This window comes from Suncus etruscus, chromosome 1 (assembly GCF_024139225.1).
Source record: "Suncus etruscus isolate mSunEtr1 chromosome 1, mSunEtr1.pri.cur, whole genome shotgun sequence".
NCBI lineage: Eukaryota > Metazoa > Chordata > Mammalia > Eulipotyphla > Soricidae > Suncus > Suncus etruscus.
In genome coordinates, this window is record NC_064848.1 from 170,133,486 (window position 1) to 170,156,883 (window position 23,398).

General features: G+C 39.7%; 1 protein-coding gene across 1 annotated transcript in view; it reads left to right on the plus strand.

Annotated features, from left to right (window-relative positions):
• HEATR6 (HEAT repeat containing 6) overlaps positions 1 to 23,398 on the plus strand; it is a 38,536-nt gene that overhangs the window by 9,731 nt on the left and 5,407 nt on the right. Inside the window, exons 6-16 of the mRNA XM_049771345.1 lie at positions 1,258 to 1,365; positions 2,498 to 2,635; positions 5,319 to 5,566; positions 6,728 to 6,905; positions 16,029 to 16,235; positions 16,547 to 16,646; positions 17,479 to 17,819; positions 18,939 to 19,061; positions 19,402 to 19,488; positions 21,259 to 21,393; positions 22,147 to 22,269. Coding sequence (XP_049627302.1) covers positions 1,258 to 1,365; positions 2,498 to 2,635; positions 5,319 to 5,566; positions 6,728 to 6,905; positions 16,029 to 16,235; positions 16,547 to 16,646; positions 17,479 to 17,819; positions 18,939 to 19,061; positions 19,402 to 19,488; positions 21,259 to 21,393; positions 22,147 to 22,269 — 1,788 coding nt within the window. The remainder of the gene's footprint in view (positions 1 to 1,257; positions 1,366 to 2,497; positions 2,636 to 5,318; positions 5,567 to 6,727; positions 6,906 to 16,028; positions 16,236 to 16,546; positions 16,647 to 17,478; positions 17,820 to 18,938; positions 19,062 to 19,401; positions 19,489 to 21,258; positions 21,394 to 22,146; positions 22,270 to 23,398) is intronic.

Here is a 23,398-nt window from a genome sequence, read left to right on the forward strand (position 1 = left end):
ACTTTTGTTCTGGCCCCTCATTTAACTTCTTGAATCTCTCTTCCTCATCTCTGAGATTGGGCAAATGATAAAAAAGACATTTTAGAAATCTTAATAGGAGTATATGAGGAGTCAAAGCAATAGCACAGTGGTAGGGTGTTTGCCTTGTGCACGGAACAACCTGGGACGGACCCAAGTCCTATTTTTGGCATCTCATATGGTCCCTCAAGCCTACCAGGAGCAATTTCTGAGCTCAGAGCCAGAAGTAACCCCTGAGCGCTGCCGGTCGTGGTCCAAAAACCAATACATTATTTAATTTTAAGAAAAGAGTATATGAAATAAAGCATTTAAGGTATATCCTGGGGAGATACCTCATAGGGCTGGAGAACATGCTTTGCATGCTAGAGACTTGGTTTTAATCTCCCCAGCATGTACTTTAAATGGTCCTCTGAAAACTTGAAGTCATTCTCAAGCATAGAGCTGAGACTACATAGAGTAACCCTTGTGCACTGCTCCTAACAGTCCCCCTCCCCCCTCAAAACAAAAACAAAAAAATTTAAGGGCTTCACAAATGTCTTGTTGTTATTATTTCTACTTATTCAAGCCTACTTCTTCCCTTATGGGAAATATAAGGACAATTTTAGAAATAAAATCACTAAGTCAAAATATCAGTATTGGGGGCCAGAGAGATAGCACAGCAGTAGGGCATTTGCCTTCCATGCAGCTGACCCTGGACAGACCTTTGTTCGATGCCCAGCAACCCTTGTGGTCTCCCGAGCCTGCCAGGACTGATTTCTGAGCGCAGAGCCAGGAGTAAGCCCTGAGTATCAGTCACCAGGTGTGGCCCAAACCCTCCCCCTCAAGAAAATCAGTACTGATCAAAATTGCCTTCCAGAGCCTGTACATTATTATGCCTCTGAACTGCTTTTGCAGACTCCCGCCTTTGACCTGTGGCCAATTCTTCATTCCTATCAGATTCTTCCCACTATGCTTCCCTTTTTTTCTTGCTCCCATTTATACCTATTTGATTATTTATGTGTACAATAGGCCACTCCTATACAACAGAAGCACTCTATTCTTCGGAAAGATGATAGTAGTTATTAAAATCTCTCTAGATCTTCATTTCTGTTTGTCTTTCCCATCCATATTTAAAGGTTTTGTTTTGTTTTGTTTTCATCATCTATAGACTTTCTTCATCCAAATTGGTGCTAGAAAGTTGATCTGTGGACAACCAAATGTCATCTGCCTTTTAACTTGGTCTCCTCCCCTTTGCCCTAGTTGTTACAAAATGCATTAAAAGGTATACAGTCACTTCTGAATGGTGGGAAGATGAAGATGAAGCTGAAACAAATCGATGACCTTGGAGCTCTGCTAGCTGTGTTAAAGGTAAGATCTTTGCCCATTCAGATAGTCAGTTCTTCACAATGGTTAGTTTCCTGTTTAAACCCCAAACATAAGAACCCCTTACGTCTCATTCCAAGGCTAACTTTAAAGTAATGTAAGATAACTTAAAATCTTTAATAATTTAATTTTAACGTTAATTTATTAATATTAATTAATAAATAATATAATAATATTAACATTCAATTAATTAATGGTTTAATTTAAACTTTAAAGTTATTTAAAATAATACAAGAAATAAATGCAATTAAAATAAAAAATAATGCAATAACTTAAAATATTTAATATTGTAAGTATATTTAAGAGAAGAGTAAAATGTCTGTATTCAAGCATATATAAAATTAGGAATGGAAATCTTGCTTTAATAATATATCAGAGAATTCTGAAATGTGATCACTGAATCTTAACTTAAAAACAGAATAGTTTTTGAGACCTTTATCTATAGATTATAATTTTAGAATGATCCGACTTAAAAGAACCACTAGAAATTCTCCTTATTTTTCTCTCCCCCATGGTGTGGGCAGGCTAGCTTAATAGTATTTCCTAGGCTGCCACCCCATTGCTTCCAAGCCTGGTAGTCAGTCGGGCAAGCCTAACACTCCTTTCTTCATTACAGCTTGGAGCTTTTCTGCCAACTCATCGTGACTAAAAATTTCATTCTTGACCTGTGCCACCCAAAAAGATAAAAATAGCTAAATAATTGACATAGACAAACTAAGTAGAAATAAGGGATTGGCTTTAAAATTTTGGTAAGATGACTAGATAAAAATGTTTGAAAACAGGAGCAAGATATGGACAGGGCACTTGCCTTGCATCCATCCCATCTGGGTTTATTCCCAGCACCAACCAGGAGTGAACCCTGAGGCCAGATCAGTAGTAAGCCCTGAGTATCTTTTTTGGGATGCATCCTAAAAATTAGGAAAAATAATAAATGTAGCTGGAAACTGTTTAAGATTAATCTCTTCAGCCTATGTCTTTAGACTATTTTCTGATACACTTTTACTTCCTTAACAAGCTCCTAAACATTTTTGTCAGTGTAACCTGGAACATGATAACATGATAAATAGTTCTGTATAATTGATGTTATGTGTGTGTGTTTCCTCAATGTTGTCACTAGAAATTCATGTTTCATGGACTACCTGGACTGAACATAGAGATGCCCACAGTGCTGTACCCTACTCCACTTCCTCAGTATGATGGGAGACCCCCTGTCAAGCCACAGCAACCAGAATCCATTACTTCCCGACCAACTCTGGTAAATTTAATCTTTTTAGATTTAAGTTGTGCATTGTTCTGTATTACTCAAATACAAATTTGTTTCCTGTGACTTACTAAGGTTATTTTGAGTTTGATTCTGTTAAAGGTTGTTAGCTTAATAAATTGAAATTAATCACACAGTGGAAAATATCAGCATTTTTTGGGTTTTCAGTAAGAATTATTTTTGTTACAAATTAAAATGATCTAAAAATTTTAAAAAATTAATTAAATATTTTTAATTTTTTTAAACATTTATCTATTTGTTTTGGGGCCAGATACAGAATGTTCAGGGATTACCCCTGGCTCTATGCTCAGGGATCACTCCTGTTGGGCTCAAGGGACCATATGGGATGCTGGCAGTGGAACCTGGGTCAGTTGTGTGCAAAGCAAAAGCCTTACCCAATGTACTATCTCTCCAGCCCCCAGTTCAGAGCATTTTATACTGTTTGGTGGGAAGAATGAGGGAGGTCACACTGGTAATTCTCTGACTCACTTCTGGTTTTGCATTCAAAGATCACTGCTGGTAGGGGTTCAGGGGACCTTATATGATGTTAGAGATCAAACCTGAGTCAATCACATGCAAAGCCTACCCACTGTACTATCTCTCCAGTTCAAGCATTTTATACTTAAGAGGTCTAAACAATGTGTATATAGCTATAAATATGGAAATTCATTTTATACCTGGAACCAACCCTTCTTATCCTTCAGATTCTCAGGACTGTAAGTGTGCAGACATTTTCTGTAAAAATATAGCTGTTAAATATTTCACATATTTCTTGTAGCAGCCAACTCTTGTCTTCTAGGGCAGAAGAAGTCAGAGACACACTATAAGTGAACAGGCATGACTGTCCCAATAAAAGTTCAGTTACAGAAGGAAACACTGTGTGCTAGAAAGATTTGTTCTTCAAAGTGGTGTGCAAACTCCTCTCTAGATCATTATAAACCTACCTATCAGTAAGCTTGCCCTCTTCACACTTTAGAGTTGTCATCTTCCTGTGTTTTTGTTGAAAGACAAAATTTACGGGTCTGGACCAAGGTATTACAGCTAAGAAAGTAACACCTGATAAAAATACTCAGAAATTCTTTCAGTCAGTCACTTATTTAGCAATTACTTAACATCTGCTCTCTCTCATTATGTTGGTAAAGATATAGGCTCTGTTTCTAGAAATTAGGGAAAGAAGGCAAAGGGTGAGAAACCATTTCTATAATGCAGTGTATAACTTTTTTATTTAAATATTGCTGGAGTACTCATGGAACACATTCTAGGTACCCAGTTCAATTATAAGTGAAAGATGAAGCTTGTATAGTGCTTCAGAGGTATAGTGCCCTAGGTAGGACACTTGCCTTGCATGTCCCAGTTTTATCCCCAACATCTTAAATGATCCTCTGAGCATCTCCAGGAATGATACCTGAGTGCAGAGCCAGAAGTAACCCCGAGCAGCACTGAGTGTGACCTGCAAACCTAGATAAATAAGTAAATAAAAAGATATGGTTGAATTGAGACTCAAAATAGTAATAGTGTAGAAAAGAATTGGAATTTTCAATTTTAAGGGAACAAAAGCTACAGAAACAGAATGAAAGTAAGCAGAGAGTTCAGTGTTAGAGAGTTCACTGTTAACCAGTGGCGCCAAATGTGTGGCAGGAAAGGGTGGGCCAAGTGTGTGATAAAGAGCATATTGCAAGCATCTAATACAGTCTGCTGAGATGTTTACAGTTTTATCATATAGGTGGTATGTAGTCATTGAAGAATCTTTTTTTTTTTTTTTTTTTTTTTTGGTTTTGGTTTTTGGGGCACACCTGGTGACGCTCAGGGGTTACTCCTGGCTATGAGCTCAGAAATCGCGCCTGGCTTGGGAGACCATATGGGACGCCAGGGGATCGAACCTAGGTCTATCCTAGGCTAGTGCAGGCAAGGCAGGCACCTTACCTCTAGCGCCACCACACCGGCCCCGTCATTGAAGAATCTTAATGTTGAGAAATGGTGTCATCAGATTTGCATGTTAGGAAAATGATTGTGATAGCAAGTCAAAGTATAATAATCTGGAGAAAGAATAATTCAAGGTAGAAGTAATTAGAGCTTTTCTTGTTCAGGTTAGGGACTTTGAGGATACAGAGGAGGACACATATTCCAAAGTTTGGGTGTCAGAGAGAAGGAAGTAGAAAAAAGAAGAAAGAAACTGACTCTTAATATTTACTTCTATAAAGCTCTAGTGCCCTACAGTATGGCATTAATGTTATAGATTAACAGCTCTTCTTTATTGCATTATGAAGTAGTAGTTGCTGAGTGTCTTCTCTGGGAATGTAGATAGTCCAGTAACTTTCTGTATACTAATTGTGTTATGAAAACCCTTTTGAGAAGTCTTGTATGGTAGGTAGTGTGGTTGCCTTATAGATGATGAAAGTCGGAGAGGTTAAATGATTTCCCCAGGGTCATGTGGGTTGAGGTTAAAACCAGATCACAAGTTTTGCTCTGTCCCATGTTTCTAGAAATGCCTTAGGATATGTGTTAAGTACATAACAGAGCACCTGACAGCCCAGAATATTAAGTAAGGGTCACTTTTTTTCTCCTTTCCTCTCTCCTCTCTTTAAAGTACATGCTGGGGACATAGTAATTATCAAACATAATTCAGCTCAAAGCTGTTTTGAAATAGCCATTATATATGTTTCATTTCTAACATTAGAATAAAAAGAAAAAGTCAAAAGTAAAGCCCAAAAAAAGCCAGCAAGGAGAAGAGGAGGAAGAGGAAGAGTCCAGTGGTGAAAGAGAAGCTGCCCCCAGCCTGGGTGTTTCAAGTGTGGCAGTAGATGCAAGTGGAGCTGCAGGAAAAGTCCAAATCTCCTCACCCTCGAGTTCTTCGAACTGGAAGAGGGTCAGCAGTAGTGAGTCGGACTTTTCTGATGCTGAAGGAGGCATGCAGAGTAAAATTAGGTAGTAATATTTTGTAATGCATTTTATGCCTTCTATCTTGCATGCAGGTTTGTAGTTTTACTTAAAAATCTGTAGGACATTGCATAATTTGTAATTTCTCACAGTTGTTTGATTAATTTTTGTGTGTATTGTTCCTTGTCTAGAATGTCTCAAATATCTCAGTCTTTCTCCTGTGTCCTTTTGCACTTTTAACCACTCATCCTCACTATGGGCTCTGCAATCAGATTTTCCAGAAAGCCTTTTCTGGCCCCTAAGTTCTACCTTAAGTGCCTCTCCCATATGGCCATTTGACATGGTGTAACTTTTGTGCTGACCATAATGTGTTATAGTCCTTTTCTCTTTGTCAAGGGCAGGGACTTAGTTTATGTCTGCCACGACCAGCATAATGCCTAGCACATATCTAAAATATTAATTATTTGTTAGATGAATTGGATTCTCTGTGATATATTATACCTAACTTTTCTTCTTTTCTTTTCCTTTTTTTTTTTTTTTTTGGTTTGTTTTTAGGCCACACCCAGAGGCACTCCGGGGTTCTGTACTCAATAATCACTCCTGGCAGGCACAGGGTACCATATGGGATGCCAGGGATTGAGCCCGGATCAGTCCCGGCTTGGCCACATTCAAAACAAACACTCTACCCCTGTGCTATCATTTTGCCACTAGTAGTTTTCTGAGATCAAAGTGTTGGTCCTCTCTAAGGATCCTTTTATCCTCTCTAAGGTTTATTTTAGTTTTCTTTATTTTATTTGGAAGGGGAAGTTTGGGTCATATCTACTGGTGCTCAGGGTTTTTTTCTAGCTCTGTACTCAGGAGTGACCTCAGGCAGTACTCAGAGAACCATATGTAGTGCTGGGGATTAAACCAGGGTTAACTGCATGCAAGGCAATGACCTTAACCCCTGTAATTTCTTTTTGGCTCATAGTCTTATTGTAAATTGTTGCTTATATTAATTATATTAATTCATTATGAACAAATTGCTTTAACATGATTGTACTTTGAAAAACAAAATTTTATATAGAGTACTTTGGTATCTTTAGCCTTTATTTAGAACATTAAATGTTTCCATTATTTGAGTTGACTGGAATAAATAGCATTTCGTGTTTATATTTTTAAAAACTATTTTTAATGTTAAAAGACTTCTTTTCTCTTAATTATTAAAAGGTCTTACCAGGCCAGAGTTCGCCAAGGAGCATTAGCTTGCTTTCTTTCTACAATAAAATCAATTGAAAAAAAAGTCCTCTATGGCTACTGGTCAGCCTTTGTTCCTGAAACACCTGAGCTGGGAAACCCCCAGTCTGTGTCCTTGATGACCCTGACACTAAAAGACCCTTCTCCTAAGGTAAGATCATGTTAATTCTAAGTAATATTAAAAGAAACACTATGCAAGATTTTGCTGTTTTCTCTGTCCTCAGTCTTCTTACATAAAAGACCCTTCTCCTAAGGTAAGATCATGTTAATTCTAAGTAATATTAAAAAGAAATACTATGCAAGATTTTGCTGTTTTCTCTGTCCTCAGTCTTCTTACATAAATATAACTCATTTATTCTAACCCAATTCTTGACTGAAAATACTAGGAATATAGTATGAACTCATGTCCCTGTTTTCTGCATGAAAACAACATGCATTACTCCCTTTAATGAAATTGCCTTAGTAATTTAGGAAATTTTAGGAAAATTTAGGGGAAAAAAATCTTAAAAATGGCTTAGACAAGGGCCAGAGAGATAGCATTTGCCTTGCATGCAGAAGGACGGTGGTTCGAATCCCAGTATCCCATATGGTCCCCCGAGCCTGCCAGGAGCGATTTCTGAGCGTAGAGCCAGCAGTAACCCCTGAATGCTGCTGGATGTGGATTGCCAAAATCCAAAAGAAAAATAAATAGCTTAGACACACCATAGAATTTGCATTAATGTTTATGAAGAATTTGTAAAGCTTAAAAAATTGCTTCTGATGTTTGATGCAAGTATAGGGCATATAGTTGATCTCAACAATGTTTTATTCTTTGAGCACTCTATGTTTTTAAACTAGCATTTGATAAATATTTACAGAGTTTAATGAGAAAAACAAATAAGCTTTTAAAAATAATTTTAAAAAGAAAAGGGGTTAGAAAAACTGTATTGGGGGGCCGGGCGGTGGCGCTCGAGGTAAGGTGCCTGCCTTACCTGCGCTAGCCTAGGAGACGGACCGCGGTTCGATCCCCCGGCGTCCCATATGGTCCCCCAAGCCAGGAGCGACTTCTGAGCGCATAGCCAGGAGTAACCCCTGAGCGTCACCGGGTGTGGCCCAAAAACCAAAAAAAAAAAAAAAAAAAAGAAAAACTGTATTGGATTAAAGTGAATGCCTTGCGTACAACTGACCCTGGTTTGGTCCTCAGAATCTCATCATCCCTGGCATCTTCTGGTATAGCCCTGAAAGAACCCAGCACAACTGAGTGTGGCTCTGGGGCCCCTGGGTAGGCTGTGTAATCCCTGGTAGTACAGGGTCCACATAGCACCATGTTCTCATTGCACTGAACTGCCAGCCCTGTTGGCTAAAAATCTTGGGGAAAGGTTCTGATCTCCTGAGCACTGCTTAAGAGGAAGTAAGAGTAACTTCAGAAAGAGAGTTATGGTTGATCAGATATTTCCCACTTCTTAGCTATAGTGTTCCTCTCCAAAAGTAGCCTCTGAACCCAGGAAACCCAGTAAGGATTATAGTCTGCTAATTTTTGACTTTCAGTAATGAATATTAAAAATCAGGCTCTATGTTCTTAGGTAACCAACTATCTCCTCAAAATAAAAGTTTTAATTAAGCCAATAGTATTTTTTTTTTATGATTTTTAAGATTTTCTCTTAAAATCTAGGGGATTAGGGCCGGAGAGATAGCACAGCGGTAGAGCATTTGCCTTAGACGCAGAAGGACAGTGGTTCGAATCCCGGCATCCCATATGGTTCCCGAGCCTTCCAGGAGCAATTTCTGAGCAAAGAGCCAGGAGTAACCCCTGAGCACTGCCGGATGTGACCCCCCCCCCAAAAAAAAAATCTAGGGGATTAACACTCCTCAAAACTTTGTAGCTTCTGATCATCTTATTGAATTGCTAATTACTACTATACATGAAAATTTCTAGATGACCCTTCAGAAGCTTTATTGTACTCAAAAGGGCTGAAGAATATTTCAAATATTCTTCCAATGTCCAAATAGGTAAATCAGCAAACATTTTCAGATTAATTAAATGGATGGAATATGAGAACTCGAGAGAATAATGAATGATAGTGGCAAATAAATCAATAAAGAAACTATGTCAGTAATTGAAAGGACACCTAATATAAAAATTGAAAATATTTATGTATTTGAAAATTCTCCATCTAAAGCAGGGGTCTCAAATACGCGGCCCACAGGCCATTTGCAGCCCTCTGTACAAGATTTTGTGGCCCTGCCCTAGAGGAATCTTTTTTTGTTTTGTTTTGTTTCAGTTGTTTGGGTCACACCCCCCAATGTTCAAGGCTTACTACTGACTTTGCACTCAAGGATTACCCCAACTTTGCCTCCTGTGGCCCCCAGGTAAATTGAGTTTGAGACCCTTGATCTAAAGGGAGATGTTAGCAGTAACCAGGAATATGGTGCCAGGAAGCAAGTGCCAGGCCAAGTAAATCATCCATTTGGCATCTGCCCAGCTAAGGGAATTTAAGACATGCAAGTTTAGGAGATTAATACAGAGATTAACGAGGGAAGTGAACTGAAATAATTTTCATGGTGTTTAAAACTTTAAGAGCTTACATTTATTTGTTGTAGTATGCCATGAGAAATTTTATAGACTGAAAAGTGGTCCTATTTGACTTGGGAAACTCTAAAATATGTTTTTGTACTTTAATGTAAATGCAAGAAATTTGGTGAAAAAGAAAGGATACAAAGCTTCTCTGAAGAGATCCTAAGTCCAGTACAAAATTTACACGAAGAAAGATCTTGAAGAAATTGAAAGCCAGTTGACATTTTAAAAAAAGGATTAAAAGGATAAAAGTAATTAATTAAATTCATAGTTCAGTAATAGCAAGTGAAACATTTATTTTTGATAGGTTTCTAACAGGTATTAAATTAGAAGGATGTAAATAAATGTGCTTATGGTCCATAACAAAACTTGGTGCATATGTATATAATTATCCATAGTGAAATTAATTATGTACCAAGTCACATGGTCAAGGAAAGTATTTAAGTGAAAGCCTTTTTATAAGAACTTCTAGGAAATCATTTGCAAATATTAAGGGTGCTGATTTATTTTATTAAAGAATGGAACAGCATTCTGGATTTATAGCTCTAGATTAAAAGGTACAGCCATATGTAAAGGCTGAGTAATATCAGTTCTGTGGTGCTCATTGGAAGTGTAGAGTTGAATAATTGATGTTTCTCTTTCCCAGGATGAAGCACAATAACCCAACAATAGTGCATCTTGTTGAAGTGCATAGTGATGATAGTTTTGTATTTAATTCATAGCAATTCAGTCTTATATCTTATGGAAGATTCAACTGGAAGTATAGCTCTTTTCTTTTTTTGCCAACCAGTGGCACTCAGGAACTACGCTTGGTCCTATCTCAGAAATAACTCCTGGCAGGCTCAGGGGACCATATGGGATGCCAGAGATCGAATTAACTTGAAAATTATCCTGATTCTCAGAATTTATTTACTTGTCTTCGGGGTGCTGGGAAATGATGCAAAACAAAATCTAGGTAATGAAGAATGAGACTTGAATTACCATGGAATAGTAGGTAAATTGGTAACCAAGAATGAAGGACTTTGACTTTTGTGTTTTCAACCTTAGAAATCCTAGAGACCTAGTACAGGTTCATATGCCTCCATCTTAAAGGCAACATTGTGAATCTATCAGTGAAATTGATCTCAGCATATGCAGAGATTAATCAATCCTTGAACACAGACAAAGAGACAGCCAAGTGCCCTGATTGAAATTGAACTATGCCCATTCCCAAGGATGATGGCTTCTCCATCATCCCCCTAGATATGTTCTGAGACCAAATGTACACTTACAGTGGTTGGAGTGGGGAGATTCACTGGAACTACCTCATTCTTTTTTTTTTTTTTTTTTTTTTTTGGTTTTTGGGTCACACCCGGCAATGCTCAGGGGTTACTCCTGGCTCTACACTCAGAAATCATTCCTGGCAGGCTTGGGGTACCAAATGGGATGCCGGGATTCGATTTTTTAGTTTTTAGTTTTGGTTTTTGGACCACACCCATTTGATACTCAGGGATTACTCCTGGATAAGCGCTCAGAAATCGCTTCTGGCTTGGGGAGACCATATGGGATGCCGGGGGATCGCACCGTGGTCCTTCCTTTGCTAGCGCTTGCAAGGCAGACACTTTACCTCTAGTGACACCTTACCAGCCCCAGATGCCAGGATTCAAACCACCGTCCTTCTGCAGGCAAGGCAAACGCCTTACCTCCATGCTAATCTCTCTGGCCCCCAACTACCTCATTCTTAAGGAGGAAACAAATTACCTTTGAATAAGTTTCATTACCTTTATTACCTTTGAATAGTCCTCTTGAATAAGAAAGGAGCTAAAGCTACCTACTATTGAAATTGTGCATAGGATAAGACTAAACATTTTCATTCATTGGTTGTAAATACCCAACAATAAAAACTTAATCAACAGAATGAGCTCTCTGGAGGGCTGCAACTGTGATGAGGTGATTATACATAGGTAATTTCTGCAGCAAGTGCTGATTAGAACTGGTAAATAGTACATTAAATATTGATATAATCATAAATGAAGCAGAACTTGAACCAGATTCAATGCTATAAGTAGTATTTTTCTAATAACAAAGATACATTAAAGATCTTAATAAAATTAAATCAAAACTATGTAATGTATAACTTGACATACCAAATTTCTATAGAGATGTTTTTATCTCAATAAGGAAAAATAACCACTAACATTTTAATAATATTCTCTCTAATAACATTCCCTCTGTTTTCATTTATATTAGTCATGGATCCCTTTTCTCTTTTATGGTTCCAAAGTTAACTGAGCTGAAAATTTTTTCTTTTGAATATCACTTTATTTCTTTCGATGTCTTGGGGCTTTTTGTTGTTCTATTTTGTGTTAATTGAAGCCACATTGAACCATGCTCTGAGAGCCATGGACCGATCCTAGCAATGCTCACCCATGGTATAAGCCTGATGCTCCAGTGCTGGGGCCTGAAAGTGCTTGGGGGTGGGGGTGAGGAAATAACTAGGGCTACACCCAGTGGTCCTGGGAGGTTGCTGCCAGCCATATGATCAGTGCCAGGGATCAAACTCAGGGCCTCAGATATGCTTGGTTTATTCACCCCTATAAACCATGTTCTTGATCTTCTTCCAGCTAACTTGTATTTTAATTTTGGGGGTCTCTTTCTGTTTGTTTTGGAGCCACATCTTATGGTGCTCAGGGTTTACTCCTGGTTCTGTGCTATGGTATCTTTCTGGTGGGTTTAGGAGACCATAGAGGATGCTGAGAGTCAAACCCAGGTTGACCCTGTGCAAGGAAAGCATTCTTCCTGTTGTACTATCTAGTACCTAATTCTATTTGGTTTGTGGAGGTTTAGCCTAATATCTGCTTGTTAACTTTAGACCAGCCATCTAATCATAGGTTGGAAAACACTGGTCTAGGGATTGAATCTGGTCTGCTACCTGAGGTTATATGACACATAAATAAAATTCTTTTTTTGTTTGTTTGTTTTGTTTTTGTTTTTTCAAGCCACACCCATTTGATGCTCAGGGGTTACTCCTGGCTAAGTGCTCAGAAATTGCCCCTGGCTTGGGGGGACCATATGGGATGCCAGGGGATCGAACTGCGGTCGCAATCTTTCCTTGGCTAGCGCTTGCAAGGCAGACACCTTACCTCTAGCGCCACCTCGCCGGCCCCAATAAAATTCTTTTTTAACCACTGTTAAAAAACATTTAAACACTACTTTTATACTTAATCAAAATAATATTTTATTATTATAAAATAATAAGGCAGGCACCTTATCGCCTGTGCTAACTCGCTTGCCCCTATTACAAATTTGTTACCAAAACAATAAGCTTTTCATTTTTCTATTTATGATTCTATATGTTTTATTCCATAAACTATATGCAGAGGGGCCAGAAAGATGGAATAGCAGGTCCAAAATATTTTTTGCATAGGCCAGCTGTGTTCATAGCCCTCAGAGCTCTCACGGGAGTGATGCCTGAGTACAGACCCTGGGGTAAGTCCTGAGCACAGTCAGGTGAGGACAAATTGCCTCTCCCACAGACCTGTAGAAATTATGTATTTCTTCTCTACTTGGGAGTAACAGAGTCGAAACCTTTCTGGAAAACCTTTTTCAAATCAAATATAAACACGCTGCGTGTTGAGTATTTAAATTAGATGCCAGAATTAATATTGATCCCATACAAGTGTTTAAATGACATTTTTGCTAATAAACGAACTAGTCAAAGAGGGTAGCATATTTCATATTACTTCCTGCAGCTATTATCCGCATTCCATTTTGATTAAATTAACCTTCCCCCGATTTTTAATTATTTTTGTGGCGGGACCTACCAAATGGTGTTCAGGGAGCTTTTGGAGTAGCTCAGGAGGCTACTTCCAGTGATTCTCAGTCAGCAAGGCCCAACATTGAATATTTGGGCCTATGAATAGAGTGCTTCTTGGGCCTTGCCCTAGTGCTGGGTGATTACAAGGCTACCACAGTGATGCTTGGGGAGTCATGGGATGCCAGGAATTGAGATCTCTTCCCAGTCCCTCCTTTCTGATGTTTAATTACCTAAAATCATTGAGTTACTAATTGAAAGTTTTCTTTTTTAATGCTTTTCTTTCTTTGTGTGTGTGTGTGTGTGTGTGTGTGTGTGTGTGTGTGTGTGTGTGTGTGTGTGTGTGTGTGTGTGTGTGTGTTTGGGTTACACCCGGCAACGCTCAGGGGTTACTCCTGGCTCTACATTCAGAAATCGCTCTTGGCAGGCTCAGGGGATCATATGGGATGCTGGGGTTCGAACCACCATGCTTCTGCTTGCAAGGCAAATGCTCTACCTTTATGCTATCTCTCTAGCCCCTTTTTCAATGCTTTTTAAAGCTTGTGATGACAGTCTTGATGCAGTGGCACCATCTCTAATATGCTATCTTCTTGATAAAGGCATATGTTTCCTTCCCAAGGTTGTTTGCTAGTGTTCCTCTCTGGTTATCAGACCCTCACTGCAGACAATAGGATTTCTTGCTCCTGAGAATGTGTCAGAATTTGGGTCACCTATGGCACCTGCCAAGTTGAATTGCACAGACTTCCTAATAGCCTATTTGGTTTACATGAGTGTTTATAGACACTTTAGGGTGAACCAGAAGCAGAATGGTCTTCGGAACTTTGATCCAAAACAGATGGTGAATGTGTAGATTTCTTTTTTCATAGTTAAATAGATTCTTTACTTCTCTCTTTCAGTTATTCTGTACTTATAAAACGATATTCCTAATCTTCAAGTTATTCTCTTAGTCATCACTTCACCATTTGGTACTAATGTATAGCTTAGCTTTATTCTTTTTTTTTTTAATAATTTTTGTTATAATACCTTGACTTACCAAGTTGCTAATAATACAGTGATTTACAGCATTAAATGTTCAAACACTGGGGCCGGGCAGTGGCGCTAGAGGTAAGGTGCCTGCCTTGCCTGCACTAGCCTTGGATGGACCGCGGTTCGATCCCCCGGTGTCCCATATGGTCCCCCAAGCCAGGAGCGACTTCAGAGCACATAGCCAGGAGTAACCCCTGAGCATCACCGGGTGTGGCCCAAAAAACAAACAAAAAAAAATGTTCAAACACTAATCCAACTACCAGTGTGATCTTCCCTTCAGCAGTATCCCCAATCTCCCACCCACTATCATAGCTTGCTTTCATGTAGGCACAAATTTATTTCATATTGCTTGTTAAAACACAAAGGCAAATGGGGTTATCAAAACTTAGATCAGTATGTGTTAGTTCAAAATGCTTATTATCTCTCCATGGTGTTAATGATGTCAATGTGAGAGTATTTACTGGGATGAAGTTGATGCTAGTTGAACCTTCTCTATTACTGGTTAGTCTCACTGAGCTTAGTAAATTACTGTGTAACTTTCCTAAAATTTCCTGTGATACTACTCAGCTGACATTACTATAAAATATTGAGGTGGGTGTTGCATGGTCACACATGGCTGTGTGGTCCAGGTTTTATAGATACAAAACAAATTTGGTGACTTGAAAGTTTGATAAGGTTAAGTCTTGGAGCTAAGCTGTTTCTTTTGGGAGAGTGTACACGATGACATTTGGCTGCTATAATTCATGTAGAAAGGGAAATCTCTGCCCCCCTTTATGCATTTTGTGTATGTTATACATTATCAACCAGGAATGGAATGTCTGGAAAGTATTATGGCCATTTTCTTTTGGAGCATGGTGCCGGACCCAGGCTAACAAGCCTTATTCCTTTTTTTTTTTTTTTTTTTTTTTTTTTTTAGTTTTTGGGTTTTGGGTCACACCCGCCAGTGCTCAGTCCTGGCTCCACGCTCAGAAATCGCTCCTGGAAGGCTCGGGAGACCATACGGGATGCCGGTATTCGAACCATCGACCTGCATGCAAGGCAAACAATTTACCTCCATGCTATCTCTCCGGCCTCATAGCCTTACTTTTTTTTTTGCTTTGTTTTATATTGTTTTGGGCCACACTGAGCAGTGTTCTGGGATTACTCCTGACTACACTCAGGAATTACTCTTGGCTATTTGGGGGACCATATGGGATGCCAGGGATTGAACCTGGGTCAGTTAGATACATGGCAAATGCCCTGCTTTCTGTACTATAGCTCCAGGTCCCCCACCCACTTTCTTTACTAAAAGAACCAAACCATAATGTGATTTCAGGTAAGGTGGGGTTTTTTGTTGTTGTTGTTTGTGTTTTGCGCCACACCTGGTTGGTGCTCAGGGGTTACCCCTGGCTCTACTCAGAAATCACTCCTGACAAGTTCAGGAGACCATATGGAATGACGAGGGTCAAACCCAGGTCAGGCACATGCAAGGCAAACTACCCTACCCACTGTGCTGTGGCTCAGACCTGTATGTATTTTTTCTTTTTTTTTTTTTGGTTTTTGGGCCACACCCAGCAGTGCTCAGGGGTTACTCCTGGCTGTCTGCTCAGAAATAGCTCCTGGCAGGCATGGGGGACCATATGGGACACCGGGATTCGAACCAACCACCTTTGGTCCTGGATTGGCTGCTTGCAAGGCAAACGCCGCTGTGCTATCTCTCCGGACCCATGTATTTTTTCTTAAGGGTGCAGTACACAGTGGGCCTCATTCACATTTTGATCTAAAGACTTATAGATAATCCCATGACCTGAATTCTTCTAACTAAAAAGATCCTAAATACTTCAAAGATTTAAAATACAAGTTAATACGAAGGGACTCCCAACTCCTGATTTTTAATTAGCTGAATATTTTTAACATTCCAGACTCGTGCCTGTGCTCTGCAAGTTTTATCTGCCATCTTGGAAAGTTCAAAGCAGTTTCTTTCTGTGGCTGAGGACACCAGTGACCACAAAAGGGCTTTTACTCCCTTTTCTGTGACCATTGCTTCCAGCATTCGAGAGTTGCATCGGTGTCTTTTGCTGGCTTTGGTAGCTGAATCATCCTCACAGACCCTTACTCAAGTCATTAAGGTAAAGATCTTAAATTGTCAGTAGATTACACAGAAGATTACTTTGTTTGATTTTATATATTTTATATTATCCTGAAATAACTTGACCTATGAATACAACTAAGCAGTAATTTTACTTAAAGATATCATATTTGGAAGTCTGAACCTGCTTGTCTCACAAATCTTGGCTAGAGTCTCTATGTCAAAATAAACGATTCACTATATATTCCTTTAAATGTAAATACTTTTCTTTTGCAATAAAATCCGCTAAGATTCTTCCTCTATCTGTGACTTAATCAAGTTCATTGATAAGCTATTCTTTGCCCTTTACAGTGCCTTGCAAATTTAGTATCGAATTCACCTTATAACCGTCTGAAACTCAGCCTGCTGTCCAAAGTCTGGAACCAGATAAAGCCTTATATTCATCATAAAGGTTGGTGGTAGTTAAAACTGATTGCTTCTTGGGACCAGAGTAATAGTACAGTGGGTAGATGTTTATCCAGGCTCAATCTCCAGCACTTCATTTGGTCTCCCTCAACCCCCAAAAGAATAGCCAGGAGTAATCTCTAAGCACCACTGGCTTTGACCATCACTATGTTATCACCCTTCTCATTATACTCCCCCCTTCCCCCCCAATCCTTTAAGCTTACATAGAGAATGGATAGGCAGACAGATAGCACCCTCTTTTGTTGTCATCTCAGAATCACAGAACTGGGAGGGGCATGATCCCTGAGTGGATCTACATATGCTCCTAAACCTTATGAGAATTATACTTACCTTATATTTTTATGAGGCTTCAGTGATAATGATGTGTAACTCCAAGTCATTTCTTTCCATCATATAAAATGGGACCCAGAAAGATCAATCTTCTCCTCACATATAGTTTAGTCCCTTGCCTGCTCACTTGCCCCAGCTCTAAGCTGAAGGGAGTATCCCATATCTCAAAGCATAGTTTGGGGGCATCTAGGAGATAGTTGAAAGGGCTAGTAGTGTTCATGTTTTGCCTGTAGAAGCCCCCAGGAGGAAAGCAAAACAATCCCCTACTAGAAATTTACCTGTCACCTTAAGTAAACAAACAAAAAGTGCCCCAAATTGTATGCGTAGCTTCTTTTCTTCCCCCTATTCCATAAGTCGGGTTACCCTCTGGGAATCACCAGTCTAAAGATTTAACTCAGGTTAAACTAAGCGGCTTACTGGCCTGCAGGAATAATTCTGGTCTGTAGGTGATTTCCCATGGTGATGGATTTGCCTGTTGCCTTTAACAGATGTTAATGTTCGTGTGTCCAGCCTCACACTCTTGGGAGCCATCGTGTCCACTCATGCACCTTTACCTGAAGTCCTGCTGCTCTTACAACAGCCCTGTTCTTCTGGGCTCAGTAGTAGCAGTTCAGGGACTCCTGACTGGTGGAAGAAATCCCCGTTGGGATCTATACGGGATGATCCATCGGTGAGCTCCCCTCAAGGCTGTGCAGAGCCCTGCTGGCTGATCCGACTTTGCATTTCCACTGTTGTGCTGCCCAAGGAGGACTTGTGCTCTGGGAGTGATGCAGGTTCTGCAACAGGAATCATCTATAAACCATCCCCTATGAGACTGGAGGCCTTACAGGTAGGAAGTTTCATGTCCTCAGTTCTCTGGAACTGCTTGTCCTTCCATCATAAGCTAGTTGTGAAAAGTTAGTCTATAAAAAAAAAAAAGACAACCACCATAAATCAAAGCTTTGTGTCAGCATTGTTGATGGGAGTTGTATTTTAGGTGTTAGTGGCTTGTTTGTAGTTGTTTTATTTCAAAGAGCAAGGCTCTGATTCATTCATTTTTGCTGCAAACCATTTTAGATATACCAGCTATTAGATGACATTTGCAATAAATTTTTTTTTTTTTTTTTTTTTTTTTTTGGTTTTGGGGCCACACCTGACAGTGCTCAGAAATCTGCTCAGAAATAGCTCCTGGCAGGCACGGGGACCATATGGGACGCTGGGATTCGAATCAACCACCTTAGGTCCTGGGTCGGCTGCTTGCAAGGCAAATGCCGCTGTGCTATCTCTCCGGCCCCATTTGTAATAAATTTTATGGCACTCCTGAAATAAATTACACAGTTAATCACTGATTTCTACATCTTATATGTTTAATTCTCCATAAATTTCTCTTTAGTCTTAGGTCTGCTGAGAGACCACAAATAATTAGTACTTCAAAGAAAGAAAACAATCCTAAATAAAAATATTTTGCACTTTTCTATACTCAGACTTTAAGACACGGGTTTGGTCCTGGGGTCTACTGCTAATTAAATTAACTGATTAATGTTAAATGTGTCATTTATTTTTTTCACTGTTCTGTTAAAATATTAGATAATATAGGAGGCCCATGTTCAACCCCTTTCACCATATGTCCCCTGAAAACCACAGGGAGTAAACCTGAAATCTAGTGGAGGCAGCTACAAAACCACAAATAAATTAAATATTCAGTTAATACCGTCTTCAAAAGTAACCTTAAATAAGGTAATATTATTAAAGATGCATATTTTGTAAATTAGAAAGAGCTGTACAATTCTATGAAATAATTTTCTTAATCATAAAATAAAAATTAAGCTTGCTTTTCATTTCATACAGCAGATTTCAGCCCTTATTAAGTCTGAGTGATTCTTGAATTATTGTCCTTTTTTTTTTAACACTTCTGAATATTGCATCTCTGCATTCAGATCTTGGTGTTCATCCTTTACTATGTCTGCAGGTCTTGGCTCACCTGGCAAGGGGTTACTTTTCCATGACTCAGGTCTACCTGATGGAGCTTGGAGAGGTGGTTTGCAAGTGCTTGGAGGAAGCAGATCCTTCTATCCAGCTTCATGGAACAAAGGTGATTCCCACTGAGAGGCACACACTTTTCCTTCTCTTTACAGTCTTTCCTCTGCTGCACGCCTGTCAGTTTAAGAGGTTTTTAGGTGGAAAGTAATCTGTTCTACTATTTTTAGCTCTGCATATAAGCCCAAAGAATTGTTTTTGTAATAAAATGATACCATATTGCCAGTTGTTTTGCTTCTGGAAAGAATGCTGACATGGGATGTAATGAGAAAAGAAAGAAAATCATTAGAAATGATATTTCCACTTGATGTGAGGTCATCTCCAAACTGAAATGGTTGTTTACCCCTATAGGTCTAATACTCCACTTTGACAACCTGTTTCTTTTCCCCTGGCAGCTTCTGGAAGAGTTGGGCACAGGCATAATTCAACAGTATAAATCAGATTCTACCACAGCACCTGCTCAGAGAGTGCCAGTTACCTTGGTAAGCACTTTCAGCTCAGAGCTCTCTTTCCCTGTCAGTTCTAAGTAGAGGTTTCAGTGGGCAAGTGGAGTAGATAGAGTTTGTTCTAATAGCAAAATTTGGGGCTCATAATCCTAGAAAGATGTCATCCTAGCCTGATTAGATTTTATTTGCATTTGAATTTATTTGTAGTTTCATCTGTGGGAGGATTATGCATAACAGACAACCAAACAGCAATAAAAAAAAGCAGAATTTCTTTTGCACAAAACCCAGTTTGAAGAAGTAGACTAGAATGGTGGGAAGAGATAGGATAGACAGCATAAAATTAATTCTAGGAATCGTCACTTAATGGATATTAGATGATGAATTTTTCATTGTAAAGAGGTATAACTTGAGGTGGGGGGCTGAACGAAGGTGGATTTTCTGGTAGAGATACAAAAAACATAGACATATTTGCAAATGAATGTGAAATCCCAGAGTTTTTTTTATAAGACATAGGAAGGAAACTGGATTTAAAGTACTCTTTAAATGCCTCTGTAAAGGAACTTTGAAATGAGATCATTCTTCAAGTGCTTAAAACAGTCAGCTTCTTCATTTAAATCTCCACTATGTGCTATGGAGATAGCACAGCAATAGGGCATTTGCCCTGCATGCAGTCAGTTCAGGACCTACAGTGATTCGAGTCCCAGCATCCCATATGGTCCCCTGTGCCTGCCAGGAGTGATTTCTGAGCACAGAGCCAGGAAGAACCCCTGAGCAATGCCAGGTGTGACCCAAAAACAAAACAAAACAAAAATCTCCACTATGCACGGTACTAGGTATTTTACACAATATTACCTTATTTTGTCATATAGACTCTGCCAAGTAGAAATCTTTGCCTGTTCTATTAAAGGGGGGGATCAAAGCTTAGACAAATCCTATGAGTCCCCTAAGGTTGCAGAGATGGAAACAGCAACTGAAGTACTCAGCCCTAACTCTGCTTCCAGATCCTATGCTCTTTGAACTCCAGTAAGGTCTTTGGATTACTCTGGAACCTGATCCCCTTCCCACAGGGATCAAGTTAAAAAGAAAAAAAAAAAAAAAAAAAACCTTACATGGTGCCACTTAATTGAGGTTCTACTCCAGTACTGCATCCATAAGCATTTATCTCCTGTGTCTCAATGACTTTGTCTGATGGGAGAGAGAGAGAAAATTGTAAGCTTCATTTTGTTGCTCTGGGTGTTTCAATGGGTGATATGTGGAAAACACTCAGCATATCCTTGCATTTAAGAAGCTATCTGGGGGGCCGGGCGGTGGCGCTGGAGGTAAGGTGCCTGCCTTGCCTGCGCTAGCCTAGGACGGACCGCAGTTCGATCCCCAGGCGTCCCATATGGTCCCCCAAGAAGCCAGGAGCAACTTCTGAGCGCATAGCCAGGAGTAACCCCTGAGCGTCACAGGGTGTGGCCCAAAAACCAAAAAAAAAAAAGAAGCTATCTGGAAAACAGTAGCTGCAACTACTGTGGTTTGACTATAATTAAATTATCACTCTTATGCACCTCTTATTATTTGTATCACTGTCACTATTTAACTTTAGCAGACTGTTATTTCTTGATCAGTAAATGAGAAGGATTGAATGAGCTGTTTTTTAATCTTTATTTGTTTAATCTTTGTGTGAAAAGGCAGTGTAAGAATTTGCAAAAAGCTTACCACTTGAGGGGGAAGTGTTTCATTCCTAGTTTCTCGCTGTAGGCAAGCTTTAGGTTGGTCCCGTTGGTGGTGTGGGCTGTGTTTTGAAGTTGCCCATTATTCCAGGTGGTAGCTTTCTGGACAATGATGCTGAATGGTCCTTTGCCCAGAGCCCTGCAGAATTCGGAACACCCCACTCTGCAGGCGAGTGCCTGTGACGCCCTGTCTTCCATCTTGCCAGAAGCCTTCGATAATCTGCCGGTAATCTGCGGAATTTTTCTTGCCCTTCAGTGAGACATCAGAGTTTGAGTTTGATTTAGGTTCTTTTCCATTTTGAGCCAGCATTCAACTTCCTTTCTGAGGAAAAGGAGCCTTTTCTACTTGAGTGTGGGGTGAAGTTGCTGGAGACCAACAAGGAGGAAAATGGAAAAATGTTCATGTCCCTGCATAGCAGGTGCTCCCTCTGCCATAGAGACAGGAGAAATGGAGAAGAGCTGAGGCTTTGGGTCAGCTGTTAGAAAGACCTGGTTTTCAACTCCAGCTCTTTAGCACTTTGATTACTTTAATTTTAGTAAAATTTGGTTTTATCAGTTACTTAAGGGAAGGTGAATAATCAGTCATGAAGTCTGAAAATACTAGACTTGATGCTAAGACCTGCTCTCCTGATCACTTTTTTCTTTAGTCCTCATTGCCATTTACATCTGATCTTAGCTTTTATAATGAAGAATTACTTGAAGGAAAAACAAAATTTAATGGAGAACTTAGTTTTATTGGAGGAAATATACAAGAGGAAAACCCGGGTAATCCTCCCAGAGCAAAATGTTTAATTGCAGGTGTTTTTGCCAAATTCATGCTTAGATATAACTCGCTTTGCTGTGAACCAAGAGAGCCCTTGCCCATAAAGTTATATCCAGCTCCTTAATATGGAATGGAGCACAGGCAAGTCAATCACTTTGCAGAGCCTCGACTCAGTTGATTCTTCTTGTCTTCCCTTTACCACCTTTTCTCCTACAGAATAACAGGCAGATTATGTGCCTCACAATGCTGCTGGGGCTGAATGACAGCAAGAATCACCTAGTAAAAGCAGCCACCTCTCGGGCCCTTGGTGTCTATGTGCTTTTCCCTTGCCTGCAACAGGTTAGTGTGAGCCTGCAGGGCTCTTCTCATCTCTTATCTGTAACAGTGCTTTTGTGTGTGTGTGTGAGTACATCCATGTACTTTTGTGTGTGTGTGTATATGTGTAGAGCTCTTGAGTTGGGCAGTAAAGAAAATGAAATTGGGGCCTGGAGAGATAGCACAGCGGTGTTTGCCTTGCAAGCAGCTGATCCAGGACCAAAGGTGATTGGTTTGAATCCCAGTGTCCCACATGGTCCCCCGTGCCTGCCAGGAGCTATTTCTGAGCAGAGAGCCAGAAGTAACCCCTGAGCACCGCCAGGTGTGACCCAAAAACAAAAAAAAAAAAGAAAAGAAAAGAAAATGAAATTGTTATATAATCTGTTTTTTTGAAATGCTACTAAGATATAGAAATGTATATATTTTAAACTTGATTGATTGATTGGTTTTTGAGCCACACCCAATGGTGCTCAGTGGTTACTCCTGTCTCTGAACTCAGAAATTGCCCCTGGCAGGCTGGGGGGACCATATGGGATGCCGGGAACCAAACCAGTTCCCTCCTTGGTCGGACGCATGCAAGGCAAATGCCCTACCGATGTGCTATCTCTGCAGCCCCTAATTCATTAATTTTTAATCAGCATACTGCCCAGGACTATAAATGCCCAGTAAATATTTAAATTAATAAATGCCTGAAAGATGTACATAGTGCATTACTATGTGACAGAAATAATATAGAAAACTGATTATGGAGTTTTCAATAAAATTGAAATGCTCTTACACTCCTATTTTTTTGTAATGTCAAGGATACAACCCTATGGTCACACCTGTGCAGAACATGCACTCTACCATTGAGCCTCCTCTGTGGCCCCATCCCTTCAGTCCTACTTGGAGCACTTCCCACCAAATAGAGTAGAGTGTGGTTTGGAAGTACATTTTGTTGACAACACATTGTTTGCTGAGGTGGAAATTGATACAGGCAGCTGCCACAGGCCAGTGAAGGAGATATCTTAAAAAAACAGTCTCTGGGGGCTGTTTTGGGGATAGGAAAATATTTAGCAAGTTTATGGGAGATCTCCCCTGGAGTTTAGCACATATTCAACAGCAATGTAGAAGAGCAGCAAATTGAATCCATCGTTTTTAATTCCCAAATAGA